The following is a 20,956-nucleotide window of genomic DNA, read 5'->3' as shown; positions in this document are numbered from 1 at the left end:
CTTTGTATGTATGATTTTGGTTACTTGTTGTTCTTTGTTGTATATGTCTGTTTTCCATGTCTGGTCTTTGTCCCTGGATTACATTCTTTTGATTACCGCTATAGCCTTGGTTCCCTTGATTACTCCTTGATTATCGCTATAGCCTTGGTTTCCGTGATTACTCCTTACCTTAGACTTGTATTAGATTGTAGGTAAATAAATCCACATTTATATCAATTTCAGTATAAATATGAAGATGCAATTATCCAATAACTGACCAATATAGAAATGGGAATGAGGTTTTGAGCACTGTGGCTTGTCCTTGGGCCATTTTGGATACATATGTTAAGTTGTCAGAGGTCAATTTGAAGTCAGATTTTTATTTGTTTAGGCCTATTTTCAGATCTGGGAAGAATTGTTAGTTAATTTATAAGAATAAGAAACTTAGTTATACCGTAGCTAGGGAGAGTATTGTATTACGCATGAAGCTTGTTTCGAATGGTTTGAGACCAGGATTACATTCCATGCGTTCGGGAGGGGCAAAAGCTGCGGCCCATTCGGATGTTACCGATAGAGTGTGCAAAAGGCATCGTCGTTGGAAAAACGACAGCGGTAAGGATGGGTACGTGCAAGAATCGGTAGAGAATAGGCTGCAGGTGTCCAAAAATTTGGGTTTGTAAATTTTTGGGATTCTTACTTCTCATATGTTCACGGTAACCCCTATATTTTGTAGCGTATTCGGCGGGCTAGTCGGCAAAAATAATAGAATTGTTTATTTTGCAACAGAAAGGCATGTTATCTACACAGTGTATCATTTGTGTTAGTCGTCATGGTTATTTGCGATATACAAATGTGCTGTCCCATGCGTTTTTTTTTTTTTTTTTTTTTGTTAGTCATGGTAATTTAGGGAATACGTATTCGAATGTGTAAGTTGTTGGGATAATCAGCTGATCAAGTTCCAATTAACGGACAAAACATTGCGACTTACAATGTATAGCTCTTACGCAAGACGATACCTTATGAACTAGTATGCTGTTGTGGTTCAATAAATACTGCGATTTTAGTAAGACACGTTAGCGCACGCGTTCTTATCACCAAAGCATTCGCAAAATAATTACCGGATTTTTGGATTTTAATGGTACAAATACCTTTAAATGCTTTCTCCGGTTATGACTTCGTTCCGATTGTCAAGTGTTTATTTGTGCATATCATTCATTAATGCAAAAGTAGAATGTAATATTGACAAATAACTTAAAGTTTCACATTTATTCTTTTTTTTTTTATCAATGTTTGAATCATTCCGTATCTAGTGCGTATTTATCTGTGAATTTTGAGTTCATTTTGTTATTGATTTTGTATGTTCGTATTGCAAGGTAAGTTAAACTATGTTTGCTTAGATCACACAATACCATCTTCAGGCATTTTACTTGACTTTTTATGAGCAACTCGGCGGGTGTTTCTAGAAAAGCAGAGGACGCTTACCTACCGGTGCACCCGGTCCATGCGCCAGTTTTTAGTGGAGTCCGAGTTGCTCATTTACTTTTGTTACTTTGTATGTATGATTTTAGTTACTTTATGTTCTTTGTTGTGAGTGTCTGTTTTCCATGTCTGGTCTTTGTCCCTGGATTAAATTCTTTTGATTACCGCTATAGCCTTGGTTCCCTTGATTACTCTTACTAGATATTGAGAACTGTGTTTACCTCAGTGATAAACCCAATGGATATTAACTGTTTTACATAGTTTACTTTTAAACGAATGAGAAATCATTAGCATTCATACTCCTTTATTGCAAAAGTTCTAGTTCTTCTTCCTCATATTTTATCATAAAAATACATACTGTGTCTGTATATATCCCTGATTGCGTTTCACATCATTTATTTTATCAGCCTGATTACTAAATGTTTTGTTTCTAATATTGTTTCGTTGACCTGAAGTCCAGGTTTTCTCCGAATTTCGTTTTTGTCTTTTAAAGTTTATTGACATGACAGACCACGAAGATATTAAGGAAACGGAAAAAAATACACAAAAAGGTAATTGCTGCATTACTTTAAATATATTTCATTTGAATTGTATGATAAAAAAATATATAAAATTGCATTTCAATGACTCGTCAAGCATGACACATGATACAAAATACCTGTGCGAAAAATGCACATTTTATAGGTGGGATCGTCTAAAAATAGTGCATTGTACAGAAACACACGTTTTAAATGTACAATGCAAAAAGCTCTAAAGTGGATATTTATGTAGTTTTAAATGCGTTATCAAGACTTAAGGATCTTTGTTGTGTGTTATGATTAAACAGACAGATATCTCTGCATCAATCGTTTTGATTAACAAAAGTTTTGTTTTGCATCATTTTTGTTTTGTATCATTGTAGAATTTATACAAATATATGAAGCCAGGGTCAAACTAAAGGAAAATGAAGATTCGATTAGAATGAGTTGGGCGGGAGAATTCGTTATCCGCTTGACTCCTTTCTATATTTTATTATTAGATATCACGTGTTCGAAAACAATAACTACGTGGTACTATGAACACATACGAAAATTTGGGAGTTCGAAGCATTCTGTTATAATTTGTTCTGGTAGAAGAGCAGAAACAGGAGTTGGATATTTCGAATTTGAAACTGAGGAAGCCCCATTGGTAGTACATGCATGGATCTCATTTAATCAGCAGAGACAAAAGGCGTTAGGGCTAAAGAAAAAAACTGACTCGGCAATTTGTCATTCTACAGGTAAAAGTACATTCTTTTACTCTTTACTTTTATTTCTTATTTACAAGTATCTGGCCTACATACTTGACTAAATATCACCTTTACTTAAACACATACTGACATTGCGGCTCACCTTCAAATGTTGTCATGAAGTTCAAAGTTCAAAATATAGCAAACATGACTGTAAATGGTATCAATTGGGGATGTTTCATTTTCTTAGTTTTTGAATCTTATTGTGTTTGTTGCGTTCAATCGAAAACATATTTCATTGAATTTAAAGATACTAAACAATACACAAAAACATTTTTGGAGCGATACTAAGCAGTTTGTTAGAACAACTGTAGGTGATAATTATCTTACTATCGGGAACCTTAGTATTAGAGAGAGAATGATTGAGATAGCGAGAGTCTCGTATACAAATTCAAAGGGTTAACAACCATGAATGACATTATGGTAAGAAATGGAATGTTAGACAACTTGGGCCAAGTGACTAAACCAAGACTAATATGACTTATACTCTTTTTTCTTTCAATGTGGTTGGGTATTTTTTATGCGTTGCTGTCTTTTTTCTGAAGTACTTCAACTACGGTATTTTTTCAGTTCCGGTCGCCTTGTTAAGATGTTGAACTGCGTTTTTACTGTTTATCATAAAACATGTTTTTCCGAGATTTATGCTTAAATCAAGCCAGCCTGTCTATCCAACTATTCTTTACAAAAACAATGATGTTTACATCAAATAATTTGTGTAAAAGAGTAAAGAGTTTTGGCAGGTGAAAGGTTAAAACAGAGGAAAACGTAATCAAGGGAACCAAGATTCTACCGGAAATAAAAATAAAGTAATTCAGGGACAAAAACCAGACAAACATAACAAAGGACATAAAATAACCAAACAAATACGTACAAAGCAACAAAAGTAAATAAGCTAATCGGTCTCCACTAAAAAATGGGAGCATGGATCAGACGCACCGGTAGGGTAAGAGTCCTCTGCTTTTCTGAAAACACCCACCGAGCTGCTTATAAAAAGTCAAGTTCGGGGTAGACGAAAGAGGAAAGAAAAACTATGACACGTTGAACGGATCGGTTCTCATGGTGCAGATGGATACATCGTAACCTTCCACGAGTTCATAATGCAACCTTAACTTGTGTAGTGACTTCTGTGTTTGTGATCTACCGTTTATGTACTATATTCCTAAAGAATCGATACAAAAAAGGCTACATGGCTGGATCTGCCAAATGTTCTACCAAATCGTATTCAACACTTTCATTTTGTTTACTCACAACTGTAAAAGAGGGTCTCCAGTCCTACCACGATACTTGTTACCTGTGTATTGGTATTAATTCAATGTTGGTCCTGTTAAATTCGAAAGATCTTCTGGAAACCCTCAATCTAAGATTATCACCAGAAAACAATAGCATTAAAACATGTGATTTTTCAACTCTTTAAACTTCTATTCCCTATAATCTTTTGAATTTCCCACTCAAAAGCATTATACATCGTTGTTACTCCAAGAAAAGACGGTACACCTAGACATAAATATGTAGTACTTGGTAGAGATTCTTCATTCTTTGTAAAAACATGATTCCAAAACATCTTCTACATATACCGAAGATATTTTCAAAATCCGGGAACTTTTGATCGACAACATCAACATGTCCAGTGTGATGGATGCATTTTTCAACAATCGAAGGCATTCCAATGGGAACAAATTGTGCTCCTCTACTCGCTGACCAGTTTCTTCAATCTTTTGAGGCTGACTTTTGAGCTGATCTAATCTAAAAGAGGGAACATCGTTTAGCAGGTTACTTTTATTTCAGTTTCCGCTACAAAGATGACGTATTATTGGTAAAACAATTATAGTTTCGGGAATTTTATATGTCACAAAAACCTCAAAGAACTTGACATAAAGAATACTATAGACACGTGAAGTCAAGCCTCATATCCTTACATACACATATAGATCGACAATAAAGGAAAACTATTGACTAAACTATACCACAAACGCGATGACTACATTCCGTGTTGTCAACTTTCCCTTCATCTGTGGCACCATTCCTTCAGCACCTTAGTATGGCAGAGCTTGCCATAACAACGCAAACTTTGTTGTATCCCGCTAGATTTCTTATAATTAGGCTTCTGGAACAAGGTTATGTTGCTACAAGATTGAAGTTTTATGGTTTTCATCATGAACTCGTGAATCATTACGGTGTATCCATCTGCACTATGAAAATGATTTGTTCAACTTGTCATAGTTTTTCTTTCCTCTTTCGTCTACCCCTAACTTGACTTTTTTATGGGCAGCTCGGAAGATGTTTCTAGAAAAGCTTACCCTACCGATTCACATAGTCCATGCTCCCACTTTTTAGTGAAGTCCAAGTTACTCAATTACTTTTGTTACCTTGTATGTATTATTTTAGTTACTTAATGTTCTTTGTTGTGTTTGTCTGTTTTCCATGCCTGGTGTTTGTCTCTGGATTACATTCTTTCGATCGCCACTAGAATCTTGGTTCCTTTGGATCCACTATCTCTTCTCCGGAGAGTGTGGTAGCAGTATAGGTCTTATTACTGTAATTATTTTCTATGTCTGCCTCTGTTTATAAACATTGGATGGTATGTGTTTTACAGACAAAAACTATGTTGTTTTGGGCTTTTTCTGCTGGTATGACAACAAATTTGTCATGTATGGTAGACAATTTTTGCTTAACTGATATAGCATTGACACTCATTGACTTACTAAAAACTTTCATGCGTTTCAAAAGACCTCACAGCCTTTGTCCACTTTGACAGTTAAGCAATTTCGTCTTTCGTTTTATCCATTTTCTTGCATAGTCCCCAACGACATCCATAAGAAGTTTAAAGTTATAATTCCAATTTATGGTTCACAGCACTTGGTACCTTTAGACAGAACCTTAGGGAGATATTAGTTTTTCTTTGTTGTTTAAATCTCTAATACGTTTTTAATCGATTTACAATATTAAGATAAAAAATGAATTCATGTGTAAGTACTTTAAAGACATGTAGACAAAGTACCGACGCTACATATACATAAATTTTACTACGTAAAAACGCACAAATCATGTGTACATATGAGCAACTCGGTCTCAATAAAAAAAACAAGATATGGTAACAAGGTTTACTGGTATAATACGCATACTCTGCATTCTACAAAACACCTAACAATTTGTTCCTGTCATATGTGATAAATGTTTAAAACTTTTTTTTATTTTTGACAACTGTAACCTATCGAATGACAAATCAAGTTTTGCACGGTATAAAAAAATCCATAAATATCTGTAAACCATTATTAAGTAACAGATAAGAGATGCAAAATCTGTATTACTTTTATACGTATTTTTTCATATATTTATAAGAAGTTCACGCTCAAGTTCCTGTTGTGCAAGATACATCTATAAATGGCAAAATTGGAGATTGGTCTGTAAGTTTATTTATAACTTGCATTAATAATGCACCGTATGTCTTCTATAACTAAAAGATAAACTATATTACCTGTGTGCAATTTGGCACAAATCAGTGTTGGTAATTGTCAATGTTGAGGTGATTGAACTTGCAGCATAATTTGTCATCCTTTCTCAAATGACACGTACATTTTGAAGCCGTATCTTCTGTTTTGTTTTGCCAAACTATTTTTACCTAAGCAGCACAGAAGTTGGATGAACAATGTGTACAGAAAACAAGCTCAGGTTAAATTAAGAGTAATCAAGGGAACCAAGGTTATAGCGGAAATCTAAAGAATGTAATCCAGGGACAAAGACCAGACATGGAAAACAGACATACACAACAAAGAACATAAAGTAACAAAAATCATACATACTAAGTAACAAAAGCAAATGATCAAATGACTCCACTAAAAACTGGGAGCATGGACATGTGCGCCGGTATGGTAAGCGTCCTCTGCTTTTCTAGAAACATTCGCCGAGTTGCTCATAAAAATTCAAGCTCGGGGTAGACAAACGAGGAAAGGAAAACTATGACCCGTTGAAAAAATCAGTTTTCATGGTTCAGATGGATACACCATAACGATCCACGAGTTCATGATGACAACCATAAAACTTCTGCAGTGAAGACTTCAATCTTGCAGCAACATAACCCTGTTCCAGAAGTCTATTTGTTAGAGTTTTATTGCGATACAAAAAGTCTGCGTAGTTTCGGCAAGCCCAGGCATAACGTATGAGTTGTGATATGAACACTCCATACGCAGGTGCTGAAGGATTAAGGGTAGAATAAACAAATACCGCATACTTTATTTTCAGCAATGAACTCCATTTTATCGGCAATCTGCACTTTTAACCTTTCATCTTATTTAAAAATATATTGCTATCTCTCGTATATGACAAGATACCAGGAGTGATTGTGATGTCATCAGATTTTTTAATAGGTTTGAATGGAAATGAAGTCAAGCCTGAACAATATGAGGTTGCACTAGTTGACAAACGAAGTTGAAAATATAAATGTATATTACAACATTACAATGATTGTTAATGCAATACGATACAGTGCTACCAAAAAAACATAATGATATTTACTCTCGATTCTGATGCTGACATTATCGTGTGAAATATCTAAACTCGCTTTCACGCGCTCAGCGAACTATTCAATTATCAAAATCAAAAATAACTATTAGTCTATAAAGTATAGGTATACATGAGTTTCGTTCTTACCAAATTAAATTGTACATTATATTAGTTGTGTCCTTATTGTATGACTTACGATGAGCTGGCTTGTCAGTTATTCTGTTTGTACATTTGTGTAACGTATAGTCAGTTTTTTGTTTATTTCTGTTTCAACAAGGGACTCTTTCTGAACAGTTTGTTAGTGTAATATCGTCTTTCACAGAGGTAAGGTTGAAAAGAGGGAGGGTTTTGACCATTCCAACATACTCTAACTTCGCCGCATTGTTTGCGCCTGCCCTAAGTCAGGAATATTTGGCCTCTGTATTTTTCTTGCATTTTTTGTACTTTCGGTTTACTTTTGTGTTGCTGGGGAATATAGGTGGCAATTATTTCCACTCTACCTGTGTATAATGTTGTTTTGGGGCAATTGCAGCCTGGCCTGTGGTTTGAGAGTGTCCTCGTTATTCATGGAAGACCCATGGATTGCCTTGATCTCACATCATGGTGGGGTTGTTGTCTCTTTTGCATATTCTCGTTATATCTTATGCAAATGATAATACTTTTTCCTTCGACATTTTGTACCAGGTGCAAAACTGTCAATTAAAAAACTGACGACAATTTGTGGTAATTATCACATTATGTGACCATACATAATGAAGAGCTATTTCACGTTTGTTTACTGTTAAAAGTAGAGTAAAAAATTAAGGTACTTTACCATCAATAAACCATTGGTTTACTCTTCTTAGTATTAAATATTTGTTTATCCATAAAGAAACGATGCAGATCCTATGAAATTGGTGACATAGTTACTTTCATCTCACCCAGTGTTTATTCTTAAACACTGTAAATCTCATTATGATTTTAGGATGGACAGTGATTGTTTGTATCAATACTGTATTACTCAGGATAGATGTTCAAGTTTGAAAGGAGGAAAATGGCATGTGGGTCTTCCATGAAAATCCTCTTAAACATTTCTCTTGGTAAAAAAAACTAAAAGATGTCATATACTTATGCTTCAGTGTACCTTAATTTTAAATAAAACGGAGAAAACTATTGGTTTGTGGAAAAAACACACCACAAAAAACAATTAAGTGGTCTCAGCATTGCCTCGAGCCATAACAAATTTTCTCTTCTCAGTATTCCAGACCTCGGGTAAGAAAACATGACCACTATAAAACACCGATCCATTAATTTGTTATATAATAACATATCAAATGTATTCCACGTACAATTATAACTTAAATCCGGTCATGTTTCTGTTTTGAAGGTGATTATTTATTTGAAATTACTGTTCAAACTTATTAAGTAATTGTCTTTGTAAGAATCATGCAAAATCCGAAAAATGTGATACACCAAAAAAAGGCTACATATTTTTATTTTTGTAATCAAGTTGTTTTATGGGTCTATATTATGAAATGTGTAATTATTCAATCAAATCTGTCTGCTCCTATGAGATAATCGACATTGAAAATCCAATAGATTCTATTGTATTTGTGTGTCATTTACAGAGTTATCTCCCTTTATTTTGAAATATACAGTGCATTCTATATATTTTTTATCTCCTAAGAGCACGGGTTATATGAAAAACTGAATGTTAATTTCTGTTTACTATGGTAATTCAAACAAAATATCAAAAATAAAAATATGTAGGCTTTTTACTCATGAATCACATTTTGCATGATTCTTAGATGGAGTGCTACTTAATAAGTGAATATTATTTTTTCAATACGTTTTCTTTTCTTTTGATAGTAATTTATTCGATTCATATCGATAGGTAGACGCAGTTTGTGAATTTATCAAGTCTATTCCGGATTGTTCACAATATGTTGAAAAATTCAGGGAAGAACGGATTGACGGAAAAGCCTTGCTTGAAACAGACAAACGAGATCTTAAAGAGATACTAGGAATTCCTTTTGGTTTAGCTGTAAGGATATGTTCAGTAACGAAAGCCAAAAATGAATCGACACAATCATAATACCATTACATGTATTACAAAAAAAACACAAGCAGTAAGGGGTTGTATATATATGCTTTAAAATATTCGGCTTGAAATGCAGTTTCTTCGACTAATCAATTATACAAAAAAGTTGATAGTGGCAATTATTTACATATTTTATTTTTTTTCAGGGAGTGATATGAAATAAGTATTTGTCTAGGAATATTTTTTTCAATACAAAAGATATTCATTTTTTATTGAATCAGATTACTGCTTGAATACTAAAAAACATTTTTTTTTCTATAACATTACTTTATATACATTTAGATTCAGTTAAGGAAGAGGGTGTTTAAGATACTTTTTCACTTTTCAGTATGTAAAGGTAAAATCTGTATTTCTCAGTATTTTATTAGCGTCCACATTTCACAACTGATGCTGTATAACATCTTTGTTTATTATTTATTTATATTTTCAAATCGGTTTCTCCTCACATTATATTGAAATTTGCTATTATTGTGAACTTATTTCCAGTATTGAGTAGATTTCTTTTTTTTTTTTTAAACCAAATCGATAATTCAGATGTTCTGTTTCAATAGTGGTTTATAATGTTCCATTCAGGGTATATCAAAATAAGAGATTGTATTTAAGGAACATACTGTTAGCCACCCGCCTGTATCCTGTCCGTAATACCTGCCGGTGGTCTACCGTAATGTACATGTAGAACATGTAGCGCCATATCCATATAACTGTTCGATTTAAATAATTGTATTTATAGTTTCAATTTTTATGAGTTTATTTTAACAGGTTTTACTTCTGTGTATATATATGCACTAGGGTTTTTTGATATTAGTCTTTGTCCCGTGCGATCGGATTTGGTATGCGTCCCGACTTAAAAACATTATACATCGTTGTTTTTCCAAAAAAGATAGTACACCTAGATACAAATATATAGTTCTTGATAGAGATTTCTCATACTTTGTAAGAAATAATTCCAAATCATCTTCCAAATATACAGAAGAAGATGTTTACAAAATGTTGGAATTTTTAATCGACAACATATTTGTCCAGTGCGGTGGACGTGTTTTTCAACAAACGGTCGGCATTCCAATGGGAACAAATTGTGCTCCTTTAGTTGCTGACCTATTCCTTCACTCTTATTAGGCTAACTTTGTAGCTGATCTGATCCGAAAGAAGGAATATCGTTTGGCTAGATCCTTTAATCTCAGTTATATATCGCTATATAGATGACGTATTATCTTTAAACAATCCGGGGGACTTGATACATTGAATCTACCCCAAAGAACGTGAGATAAAGGATACTAAAGACACTGTGGTCAGCCTCATATCTTGACCTACACTTAGAAATCAATGATAAAGGAAAACTATAGACCAAACTTTACGACAAACGTGATGACTTTTCAATTGTCAGAATTGTCAACTTTCCTTTCATCTGTGGCAACATCCCTTCAGCACCTGCGTATGGAGTGTTCATATCACAACTCATACGTTATGCCAGAGCTTGCCGAAACTACGACCTTTTTGTGTCGCGCTAAAACTGTAACAAACAGGTTTCTGGAACAGGGTTATGTTGCTACAAGATTGAAGTCATCACTACAGAAGTTTTATGGTCGTCATCATGAACTCGTGGATCATTATGGTGTATCCATCTGCACTGTCATAAATGCGCATAAATATAGCAGACGAAACAACAATGCGGAAGTTTCCCCAGACAAAATAATATCTTCTACTATTCTTATTAACAAAAAGCACATTCACGTCCGGCAAGGTGCACCTTACATAAAAATGAAAACTGGGACCTTTACAGTGAACCCAATGTGATAAAATTACTTTACATGATGAAATAAAAGAGATTCTTTGACGTTTCACTCCTACCCCCAAAAAAGACGACGTTATATCAAACATGGGAAACCTGTTTTCGATATCAATTGGGTATATTAAATGCAATTAGCATGAAAAAGTAAACAGTTTGTGTTTATTCTTTATTTGTGCTTAAGACCATGGATATCCGCTTTTATCAATGTCATTAAGGATTGATAACCAAGTTATACGGTGTACATTATTGTTATACTGTCTTGAACACTAAATGAACCAGACAGCATGTCTTAATTTTCTGAAATCCTTTCATCTCTTTTACATTTGTACAAGGCATTTTGAACTTCTATTAACTGAACAAATCTATAGTCATACAGGAATCTGTTGTTGTTGTTGTTGTTTTGGTTTTTTTTTTCGCTACTGAAAAAGCCTCTGGTACCGTTCAGTGCTTGGACAATATTTGATAAGTTATTGAGAGTAGTGTCTTTTCTTGTTGTTAGTATAATTAATATATTTAGAAGTCTATACGACTTTTAGTGCGAGAGTAATCAAGGGAGACCAGATTCTAGCGGAAATCAAAAGAATGTAATCCAGGGAAAAATACCAGACAAACACAACAAAGAATATAACATGACCAAAAATAATACAAACAAAGTAACAAAAGTAAATGAGCAACCCGGACTCCACTAAAAACTGGGAGCATTGACAAGATGCAGTAAGCGTCCTCTGCTACTCTAAAAACACCTCTCGAATTGCTCATAAAATGTAAAGTCCGGGGAAGACGAAAGAGGAAAGGGAAACTATGACATAAAGCAGTTGTCATGGTGCAGATGGATACACCGTAACGATTCACAAATTAACCATTCAAAATACAATTTTGTCATGGAAAGAGATACATAATTGACTTTTTTGTATTCTATGCGGGATTACTTTAAAGTTATTTTAAAGATCTCTATTATAGATTTTATTGTTATTTTTTGTAAAACTTCATTGCAGTATTTCTCTAGACATAACCCCTTCACAACAACTTATGTAACCAACATGTATTTTATCTGTTTTGGCACCTTTGCGACACTTGATTCTAAATCAGCTCAAATTACAACCCCAAAATCAATACCTAAAGCCGTGTGATATGAGACATATTGTAATATAATTTAAAAGAGATCCATTCACTTTTGCCTATATTATTGTCAAATCATCAGAAAAAATAAACACTTGTTTCTCGCTCCTAATTCCTAATTCCTAATTGGTTAAAATCATAGGCACAGAAATTAATCCATATCTTTTTTGGTGACATGGACATGACATGGGCCAAAAGAGTAGTGTGTAACTTGGTAAGAATTTACTTTTATGTGGTCTCTGTTTTTACATTAGTCCTAATAAAACTGTTTTCTAACAAAAGAGAACTTAACTGCATAATAGTCAAATTTTATATGTCTTTAATATTTTCCACATACATGTACTCAACAGCGAGCACTTGACATTCATACGAAACAAAATTACAATATAAAATATAGAGGACTTTAAGGCTAATTCCATCGATACTGGCTGACAGTTTACGCTTCAAAATCAATATTTCAAGTAATTCTTGTATCTAACAATTTATCAACTTCTAAATTACTATATTACAGAACGTGTATTTACAGTAAGCACCTTCAATACACTGGAATTTATATTTTTAGAATCTCTATTTCATTAAATCCTGTAGTCATTATTCACAATTGAACAAAACATTGAAATGAGAAAAAGAGCAAACAGATATTTTTAATTTATAAGAATTGTTATAAGTTGTTTTTTTTTACTCCATACAAGTTGCTGATTGAATGCAAGTAGTTACTCATATATTTTAATCATACAGTAAATCCTACTGTGTACAATTCAAATTAATGTCCAATATTCTATCGAAAATTTCATAGCAATAGCTAAACGTTATTTATAGAACCTTGCATTACAATGTATTTTTGTTTACACTCATATATGCATAATATCATTATAAAATGAGCTCAGAAATATAGATTGATATAACCTCATTTGTGTTTCTAAAACTACTTAGTATTTCCCCACTTGCATTTATTATGCTAACGCTCGAATGTTGAAAATTAAAATTTTACCACTTCCAATTGAGAAATAATTTAAACCAATCATTACTGAAGGTGAATCTTGCGTGATACAAACACATGTACATGTATACAGAAACCTAAAAGTAATCAACATGGTTGTCAAGTTTACCTGCCCCTGGTCCATGCTCGAGTTGCTCGTTTGCTTTTGTTACTTTGTATATATGATTTTAGTTACTTTATGTTCTTTGTTGTGTATGCCTGTTTTCCATGTCTGGTCTTTGTCCGTGGATTGCATTCGTTTGATTACCGCTATAACCTTGGTTCCCTTGATTACACTTTAAACATGTATTCAAGTGTTTAAATTTCAAAAGCCAGTAAAACTTTATGATTTTGTAAAAATGTAGACCTGAAGTACCCATTATACTTGTACAAATTATTATACTTCCACAAAACTGAAACAGACACTCAACTTGAATGTTGTTGTTTCGCTTCAATTCTGAGGAACAATGCTTGGTTGTTCCCGGAAATGTTAATTAAAAACATTAAATACTTATGTAATTGGATGAGGTTCATTAACTATTTACACACAATAATATGTACATAAAGCCATAAAATCGATAGTTTTCTATAAAGTGGGCTTAATGTTGTATATAGTGATGTAAAATGCTGCGCAATTCCGGTTTCAATTGATAATTCAATTTTCTACATAATTATCCCACGGAAACCTAATTTTCACGAAAAAAAATTATTCCTACCAATAGAAAACTGGTATCAGTATCAAACAAAGTTCTCATTCACAGAATACTAACACAGTTAAACTTATATTTAAGGCATTCATATTTAAGATAATGATGATTTTGACATATTGATTAATTCATGCGCATAGCTTTTCCTTTTTGGGTTACAATAATTATAAAATCGTAAAAAGGGGAATTTTCAGAAATATATATTTTCTCCTACATACAGTAGTTCAAAGAATCTTTTGTATATTCAAATACATTAATATAACACCTTAGCTTTTTAATGCGCCAAAGTAATGATAAGGCATAATTAAACTTATTCAAACCCAATTGAGGGAACAAATAATACCCCTAGAAGGTGAAAATTGTAACCCATACCCCTGACACAATAACTCAAATGATCGGATATCTTAAGTAAATTCATTTCTTAATCATAATGCCCTATTTTTACATTGTTTATGTGCTGAAAGTTTTCTTTATATATACATTACTTTTTGAGGAGGAAGTGGTAGCAATTTTCATCTAAATGGACATGAAATATTTATAACCGTGGGTCGTTTGATAGGTACAATTCTAAATAATTGAACTGCCATAAAATCTTGTTTTTTAATATGATATTTTGAAGACTTGACAACAACAGAAGAAACATAAGTAACTCCACCACATACAAATGGTGTCGGAAAAGATATGACGGAGATATTGTTTTCTTTTCTGAATGACCGAAATTTAAGTTAGACAGGGTTAGCATGCCGTAATAGAGCAGTTTACTTTCATACTAAGACCTGTTTTATAGGGGCAAAGGTTATATTTCTATGTTTTGTGCTTTTAAAATTTTAAAAATTGTTTTTCTTTGTTTCATCATGAGGTTAATATTGAAATTTTTTATCGAATAATTCCAAATTTGAGATGTTTTGCCGTTGGATAAATTGTGGGAAAGAATGCATCCTACCATTATTGAACATTAGAAAAAAATTCAAATCCCAAAATAACTTGTAGATATTGTGACACTGAAACATAACTACTCAGGAGGTTTAAAACGTGTCATTTAAAGCATTTGTTGTGGGGTAGGTGCATGTATTTTGCATTTAACAAATAAAATAAACGTAATTGTGACGGCAAATTGATGCCATTGTGACAATTGATTAGTAAATGGGATATGCAAATGTAACTGAAAACCATCTTGTGTTGTTGAGTGGAATGCTGCATGGTTGACTAGCCTAGTCCAATGAATACATTAACGAAAAAAAAACGACCTAAAATGGCGAAGAAGGAAATGAATGTTGAATTGTGATACCTGACTCATCCTGGGTCGATTGCGACCATTCCCAACTCTGTGTAACCTAAAATGACGAATAAGGAAACGAATATTGAAAAAGGACATGAATGTTGGAATGAGATCCCCGACCCCTCTCGAGTCAATTACGACCATTTCCAACTCTATGAAACCTAAAATGGCCAATACAGAAAGGAATGTTGAATAGGGAAACGAATGTAAAAATGAGATCTCCGATCGCTCCCGAGTCGGCGGCCACTATTCCCAACGCTATGAAGCCTAACATGGCGAATAAGGAAATGAATGTTGAAATGAGTTCTCTTACACCTCCCGACTCCCGAGTCGATTGCTACCATGTCCAACTCTGTGCGACCTAAAAATGGCGAATACGAAACCGAATTTAGAAAAAGACAACAAAGCTTGAAATGGGATCTCTGATCCCTCCCGAATCGATTGCAACCATTCCCAACTCAATGCGACCTAAAATGGCTAGTAATAAATTGAATGTTAGAAAGGGAAATGAATGTTGAAATGTAATCAGTGATTCTTCCGAGTCGATTCCGACCATTCCCAACTCTATGAAACCTAACATGGCGAATAAGGAAATGAATGTTGAAATGAAATCTCTGACTTTTCCCGATTCGACTTCGACCATTCCCAACTCTATCAAACCTAAAATGGCGAATAATGAAATAAATATTGAAAAAGGAAAGAATGTTCAAATGAGACCCCTCCCGAGTCGATTGCAACCATTTCCAACTCTGTGTGGCCCAAAAAGGTCAAATAAGGAATCGAATATTAAAAAGGAAAATAAATGTTGAAATGAGCCCTTGGTACCTGACGACTCCTCTACCACCCCCCCCCCTTTTCCCTCTCGTCCCACCCTTTTACAATACTTTCTTAAAAGATGCTTTATGATTTGTTGGAAATTAAAAATAAAAATATTTTATTTGTGAAAAAACACCTATGAGATGTTCCCTATGATAATTCCAATTTTGTATTTGAATGTTGAAAAAAGGAAAAAGGAAAAGGAGATAACTTGAGGTCCGTCTTTATTGTTATTGTGTTGAAATAATGAATTCTATTTATCTGGACTTTTTATTGTACTTAGAAATATCAAGTTTATAAATGCTTTATAAGTATTTTCCGTATTTTACATTGTTATGCTGATGTACATCTTCATTGTAACTATGGATAATAAGTTCATATCAATGTTTTGGAAATTTAGAATATTTTTTGTTTACCATATATTCATATCGGTGATGACAGCATATTAACCCAATATTTGTGCGCAATCAATCTGATTTGACAGATCATTGTGTTCGTTTTTTTTTATTGTTTTGCGAGACTGGCCATAAGAGATCATGTCAAAGGGAACGGAACGGAAAGGTAATTTTGAAACCACAAAATTAACGATCATCTTCGGACTCTTGTTTTTGTATCCATTTTGATATAAATCAACTCGCAATGAGGCAGCATATAGCCGTAAGATTTTTAATTATTATTTTAATGTATGCCATGTCTGCATATCAAACTATACCGAGACGTTTATCCATATCAGAAGGTATTTCTACTTTCAAAGTGTCGAATGGACTTTTACTTATTTATATTTATGTAGAAAAATCATTGAAATTGTGTATCATAAGTTGTTAATGATGACTTCGCTTATGAATATAAATATAAATGTATTTCCGGATTTCCTAAACATAGTAATATATTAAAACATGTACTAAAGCTTTCCCATACAAAGAAAGCGATTTTTGTAAAAAAAAAAATTCGACGGACAATTCAGATTTTGAAAGTATTATGTTGGGGTTACCCAGGTTTGTATGTTCTAATTCAACATGTTTATATATTCTAGTTAGATGGTCTTTATATTAATGTAAATATGATATTTATATATGTAATCTTATTTTTATATATGATACAGACTTGACCAATATTCAGCCTGGACAAGTCATTCTGCCTGTAAGACATGGTTCTGATATTCTTAAGTTAGACTGAACTTTATTTTTGTGTAAGACTGTTCATTTATTGTATTAAGTCTTTACACTAAGTTGGACTGTAGTCATCGCTGCAGAAGTTTTATAGTCGTCATCATGAACGCGTGGATCGTTATGGCGTATCCATCTGCACCATGAAAACTGATTTATTCAACGGGTCATAGTTTTCCTTCCCTCGTTTGTCTACCCCGGACTTGACTTTTTATGAGCAACTCGGTGGGTATTTCTAGGAAAGCAGAAGACACTTACCCTACCGGTGCACCTGGTCCATGCTTCCATCTTTAAATGGAGTCCGAGTTGCTCTGCTTTTGTTACTTTGTATGTATGATTTTAGATACTTTATGTTCTTTGTTGTGTATGTCTGTTTTCCATGTCTAGTCTTTGTCCCTGGATTACACTCTTTTGATTACAGATATAACCTAGGTTCATTTGATTACTCTTTACATTCAGCTAAACTAGTTTTAATATTAAGGCAAGACTGCTTTGGTTAAACATGTTATTATTTGTGGATAGCACAACTCATTAAATTCAGTTTGGTCGTGTCTTTATATATAGGTCAGACTTGTCGTTATACGCAGGATAGAATAGTCATTATATTCAGATAAGAGAATTGTTTATTTTGTTTTCGTGTTAAACAGGTAATGATATAGACTGACCTTTTTATTCAAGTAAGAAAATGTTTTTCTATTAAGATTAGAGTGGTCTTTGTACTCCGGGTCTTCATACCTTTATCACATTTGTCTTCATATCCAAGTTGTATTGGTCGCCCTATTTTGGTACATTTTGTCTTCATATTCATATCAAACTGGTCTTTATACTCAATTAGACTATCTAAATATTTTTGTAAGACTGGTCTTATTATTCAGGTAAGACTGATCTGAATGTTCATGTTAGATATCAGCAAAAAATACTGAAGCATCATTACTTTGATAATTCAGATACATAAATATTCAAGTATATGGTGTAAACATTTAAACAGAAATCAAGGACAATCTACAAACACAATGTTGTGAGCATAATCAAATGAAATTCACACAAAAAGTAAAGATAAGGAAAACAAGACATCACACTAAAGACCTAGCACTAAAGACCTAGCAATGTAAATTCTCACAAATAACGTGAATAACTTTAGTTACTTCGGTAGAGTAAATATATACGGCTCCGTCAACCGCACTCGTCACATCCGTAACAGACAAATATCGATTTAGACAAAAAACTTTGGACAATACTAACTATGACAATTGAATAGTTGATCACATGGCATAAATCATCCGAAAACTGAAGATTTGTTTCAGGTTAGAATAAAATGTATAATAAGAATAGGTCATTATATTCAGGTTAGACCATTTTTCATTTTTGGGTTGGATTTGTCGTCGTTGTTAAAACACACTCGTCTTCATCTTCAAGTTACCAACGTCTTAACATCCAGGATAGGTTGTCTTTTTATTTGGGTTAATATACTTTTAGATTCATTTCTGACAGATCTTTATATTTACATGTCGTTATATTCAGGTTACACAGGTCGTTATATTTAAGTTATACCTGTCTTAATAGTCAGGTCTAACAGCTTTAAATATTCAGGTTATATAAATCTTTATATTCAAGATTCACTGGCTTTTATATTCAGGTTATACAGGTCTCTTTATACAGATTATATAGGTTTTTATATTCAGGATATTCAGGTTTATATTAAGTGTATACATGTCTTTATATAAGGGTTCGTCTGGTCTTTACATGTTGGTTTACATGTTAAGATAAAGCAGTACTTTCGGTTCGAATAAGACTGTCTTAACTTTAGTGTTAAAAATTGTCGTTATCTTCGGGTTATATATGTAGGTAATAAGAAAGCTTTTCCTCTCTTACCTATTAAAATGAGAAGCATTCACACGCTAATATTTTTCATGTGAAAAAACTTTGTGGAATACATTTGCCTGTACCGAACCGATTAATGGAATTTGAACTAAAATCAAAGTAGAGTTTTTTGTATTCAAAGTATAATTGCTCAAGTTTTGAAAGTCCTATTTGTTAACATTTTTACATGAACCGCATTGTGATCAACTTGATATAAAAAATATCTTTTGTTATTGTTGTTTATCTAAGATGGAAACGTTGTTTTAATTTTTTTTTAATTGGGCAACGCCTACTTACATGATCTTTAACCATTACATTCATATCAAACGTTATCGTTACTGTCAAACATATCGATATACATTATACAAAATATCACACTAACGACGTTTTTTTTTCGTTTTTATTGCTCTGTTTTTAAAAATTGGATAGAACATATAGTAGTGAGGGATATATTTCATATTTTACTTTCAGATACCACTGAAATATTAGATTTCAGTGTTGAAATAAAAGAAAATGATGATTCCAAGAGGATGAATTGGAAGGAAGAATTTGTCATCCGAGTTACACCGTCGTATATCTTCCTGCTGGAAGCTGTTTGTATGAAAACAATAACCAAGTGGTCTTACTATGATATTAGAAAATTTGGAAAAGTAAAACATCATTTTACCCTTTGCACTGGAAGGAAAACACAGACAGGGGAGGGAATTTTCGAATTTCAAACTAAACTGTCAGATGTTATCGTTCAGATAATAGAATCATTTGTCAGTCTCCTGCAAAGTCAATCATCGTTGATCTCCAGCCCACCCAATTTGTTTTCTCAACAATCAGGTAAATAACATTGATTAATCTTTGTATACCGAAATATGCAATGTTGAATCCAACGCAAAGTTTATTTCCAGCTTAGACCGATATTTATACTCGGAATAGACTGGTCTTTAAATCCAGGTTATACTAGTTTTCATATTTGGGTTGAATTTGTCTTCATTTTTAATATTAAACTCGTCTTAATATATATATTAATATATATAATAAAGAAGGGTATATAATATATATAATATATATATATTATATACCCTTCTTTATATATATATATAAAGGTCTGAAAAATTCCCAACGATGTTAGAACTGTCAAATTTGCGATGCAAATTTTTGGTCGTTCCCTCCGCGGGACTCGAACTCGTACCGCAGTGACATCTATGGCAACACCGCCTGCACAAAGTCCAGCGCCCTAGACCTCGTCGTGTATCGTCCTGCTGGATGCTGTAGGTATAAAAAACAATAACCACGTGGTCTTAGTATGATATTTTTTGTAATTTGTACTGGAAGAGGAACACAAACAGGAGCGGGAATTATCGAATTTAAAACTGAAAAATCTTATGACATTGTTCAAAATATTCTGTTACGTAAAGAGTCGGCAGCCTCCAGTAGATCAAGTTCGTACACTGCACCATCGGCGATCACAGGCCAATCTAACACATACGCTCCACGAGCAACAGGTAATTGAGCAGTGCTTATTCATATCTAATATTCCGTCTAAAGTAAGGAATTTTAAATTCTGACCTATTTTAGAAAATAAACTCTTCATTGTTCAATACATTGGCATTGCCTTTTAAAATTATATTCGGTAATTTCATCTTTGTGTAACTTTACATCTGATAAAAAGTATGTTTATGCAAATATTTTTTTTTGTTGTTGTTTTGTTTAGTTTGTTTTTGGGTTTTTTTTTTTCTTGAATGTATATATCAAAGTTATATCGTTAAATTGGACACCCTTCTTTATGTTAGTAAATGTACATGTGCACTTGAAGCAATATTAATGACTATCTTAACATCCCTATTTTAACATTAAATGCGAAATTTATGAAGCACAAATTGTAAAGTAATGGTAATTTCCTTTATACATTTAATATTTTTTTTTAAAAGTTTTAAAGACCATA

General features: G+C 33.1%; 1 protein-coding gene across 5 annotated transcripts; it reads left to right on the top strand.

Moving 5' to 3' along the window:
* The first annotated feature begins 1,029 nt into the window (after positions 1 to 1,029).
* Positions 1,030 to 20,027, top strand: LOC148601318 (docking protein 3-like). Of its 5 annotated transcripts, none has more exons than XM_088555705.1 (5): positions 1,030 to 1,117; positions 1,952 to 2,009; positions 2,360 to 2,716; positions 6,065 to 6,129; positions 19,492 to 20,023. In XM_088555705.1, exons 1-5 carry the CDS (start codon positions 1,115 to 1,117, stop codon positions 19,507 to 19,509), a joined length of 501 nt encoding a protein of 166 aa, XP_088411831.1. In that variant the 5' UTR covers positions 1,030 to 1,114; the 3' UTR covers positions 19,510 to 20,023. The 5 variants fall into 5 exon arrangements, with proteins under 5 accessions (XP_088411831.1, XP_088411829.1, XP_088411828.1 ...); XM_088555703.1 differs by lacking the exon at positions 19,492 to 20,023 and adding an exon at positions 9,099 to 13,123 and having other exon boundaries at positions 1,038 to 1,117; positions 6,068 to 6,129; XM_088555702.1 differs by lacking the exon at positions 19,492 to 20,023 and adding an exon at positions 9,099 to 13,123 and having other exon boundaries at positions 1,047 to 1,117.
* Positions 20,028 to 20,956: the final 929 nt, after the last annotated feature.

The sequence above is a fragment of the Perna viridis genome, chromosome 12, assembly GCF_037379345.1.
Source record: "Perna viridis isolate PV_CMFRI_1.1 ecotype Kerala chromosome 12, ASM3737934v1, whole genome shotgun sequence".
Taxonomy (NCBI): Eukaryota; Metazoa; Mollusca; class Bivalvia; order Mytilida; family Mytilidae; genus Perna; species Perna viridis.
The sequence above is the reverse complement of the archived record's forward strand: the minus strand, read 5'-3'. Positions and strand labels throughout refer to the sequence as shown.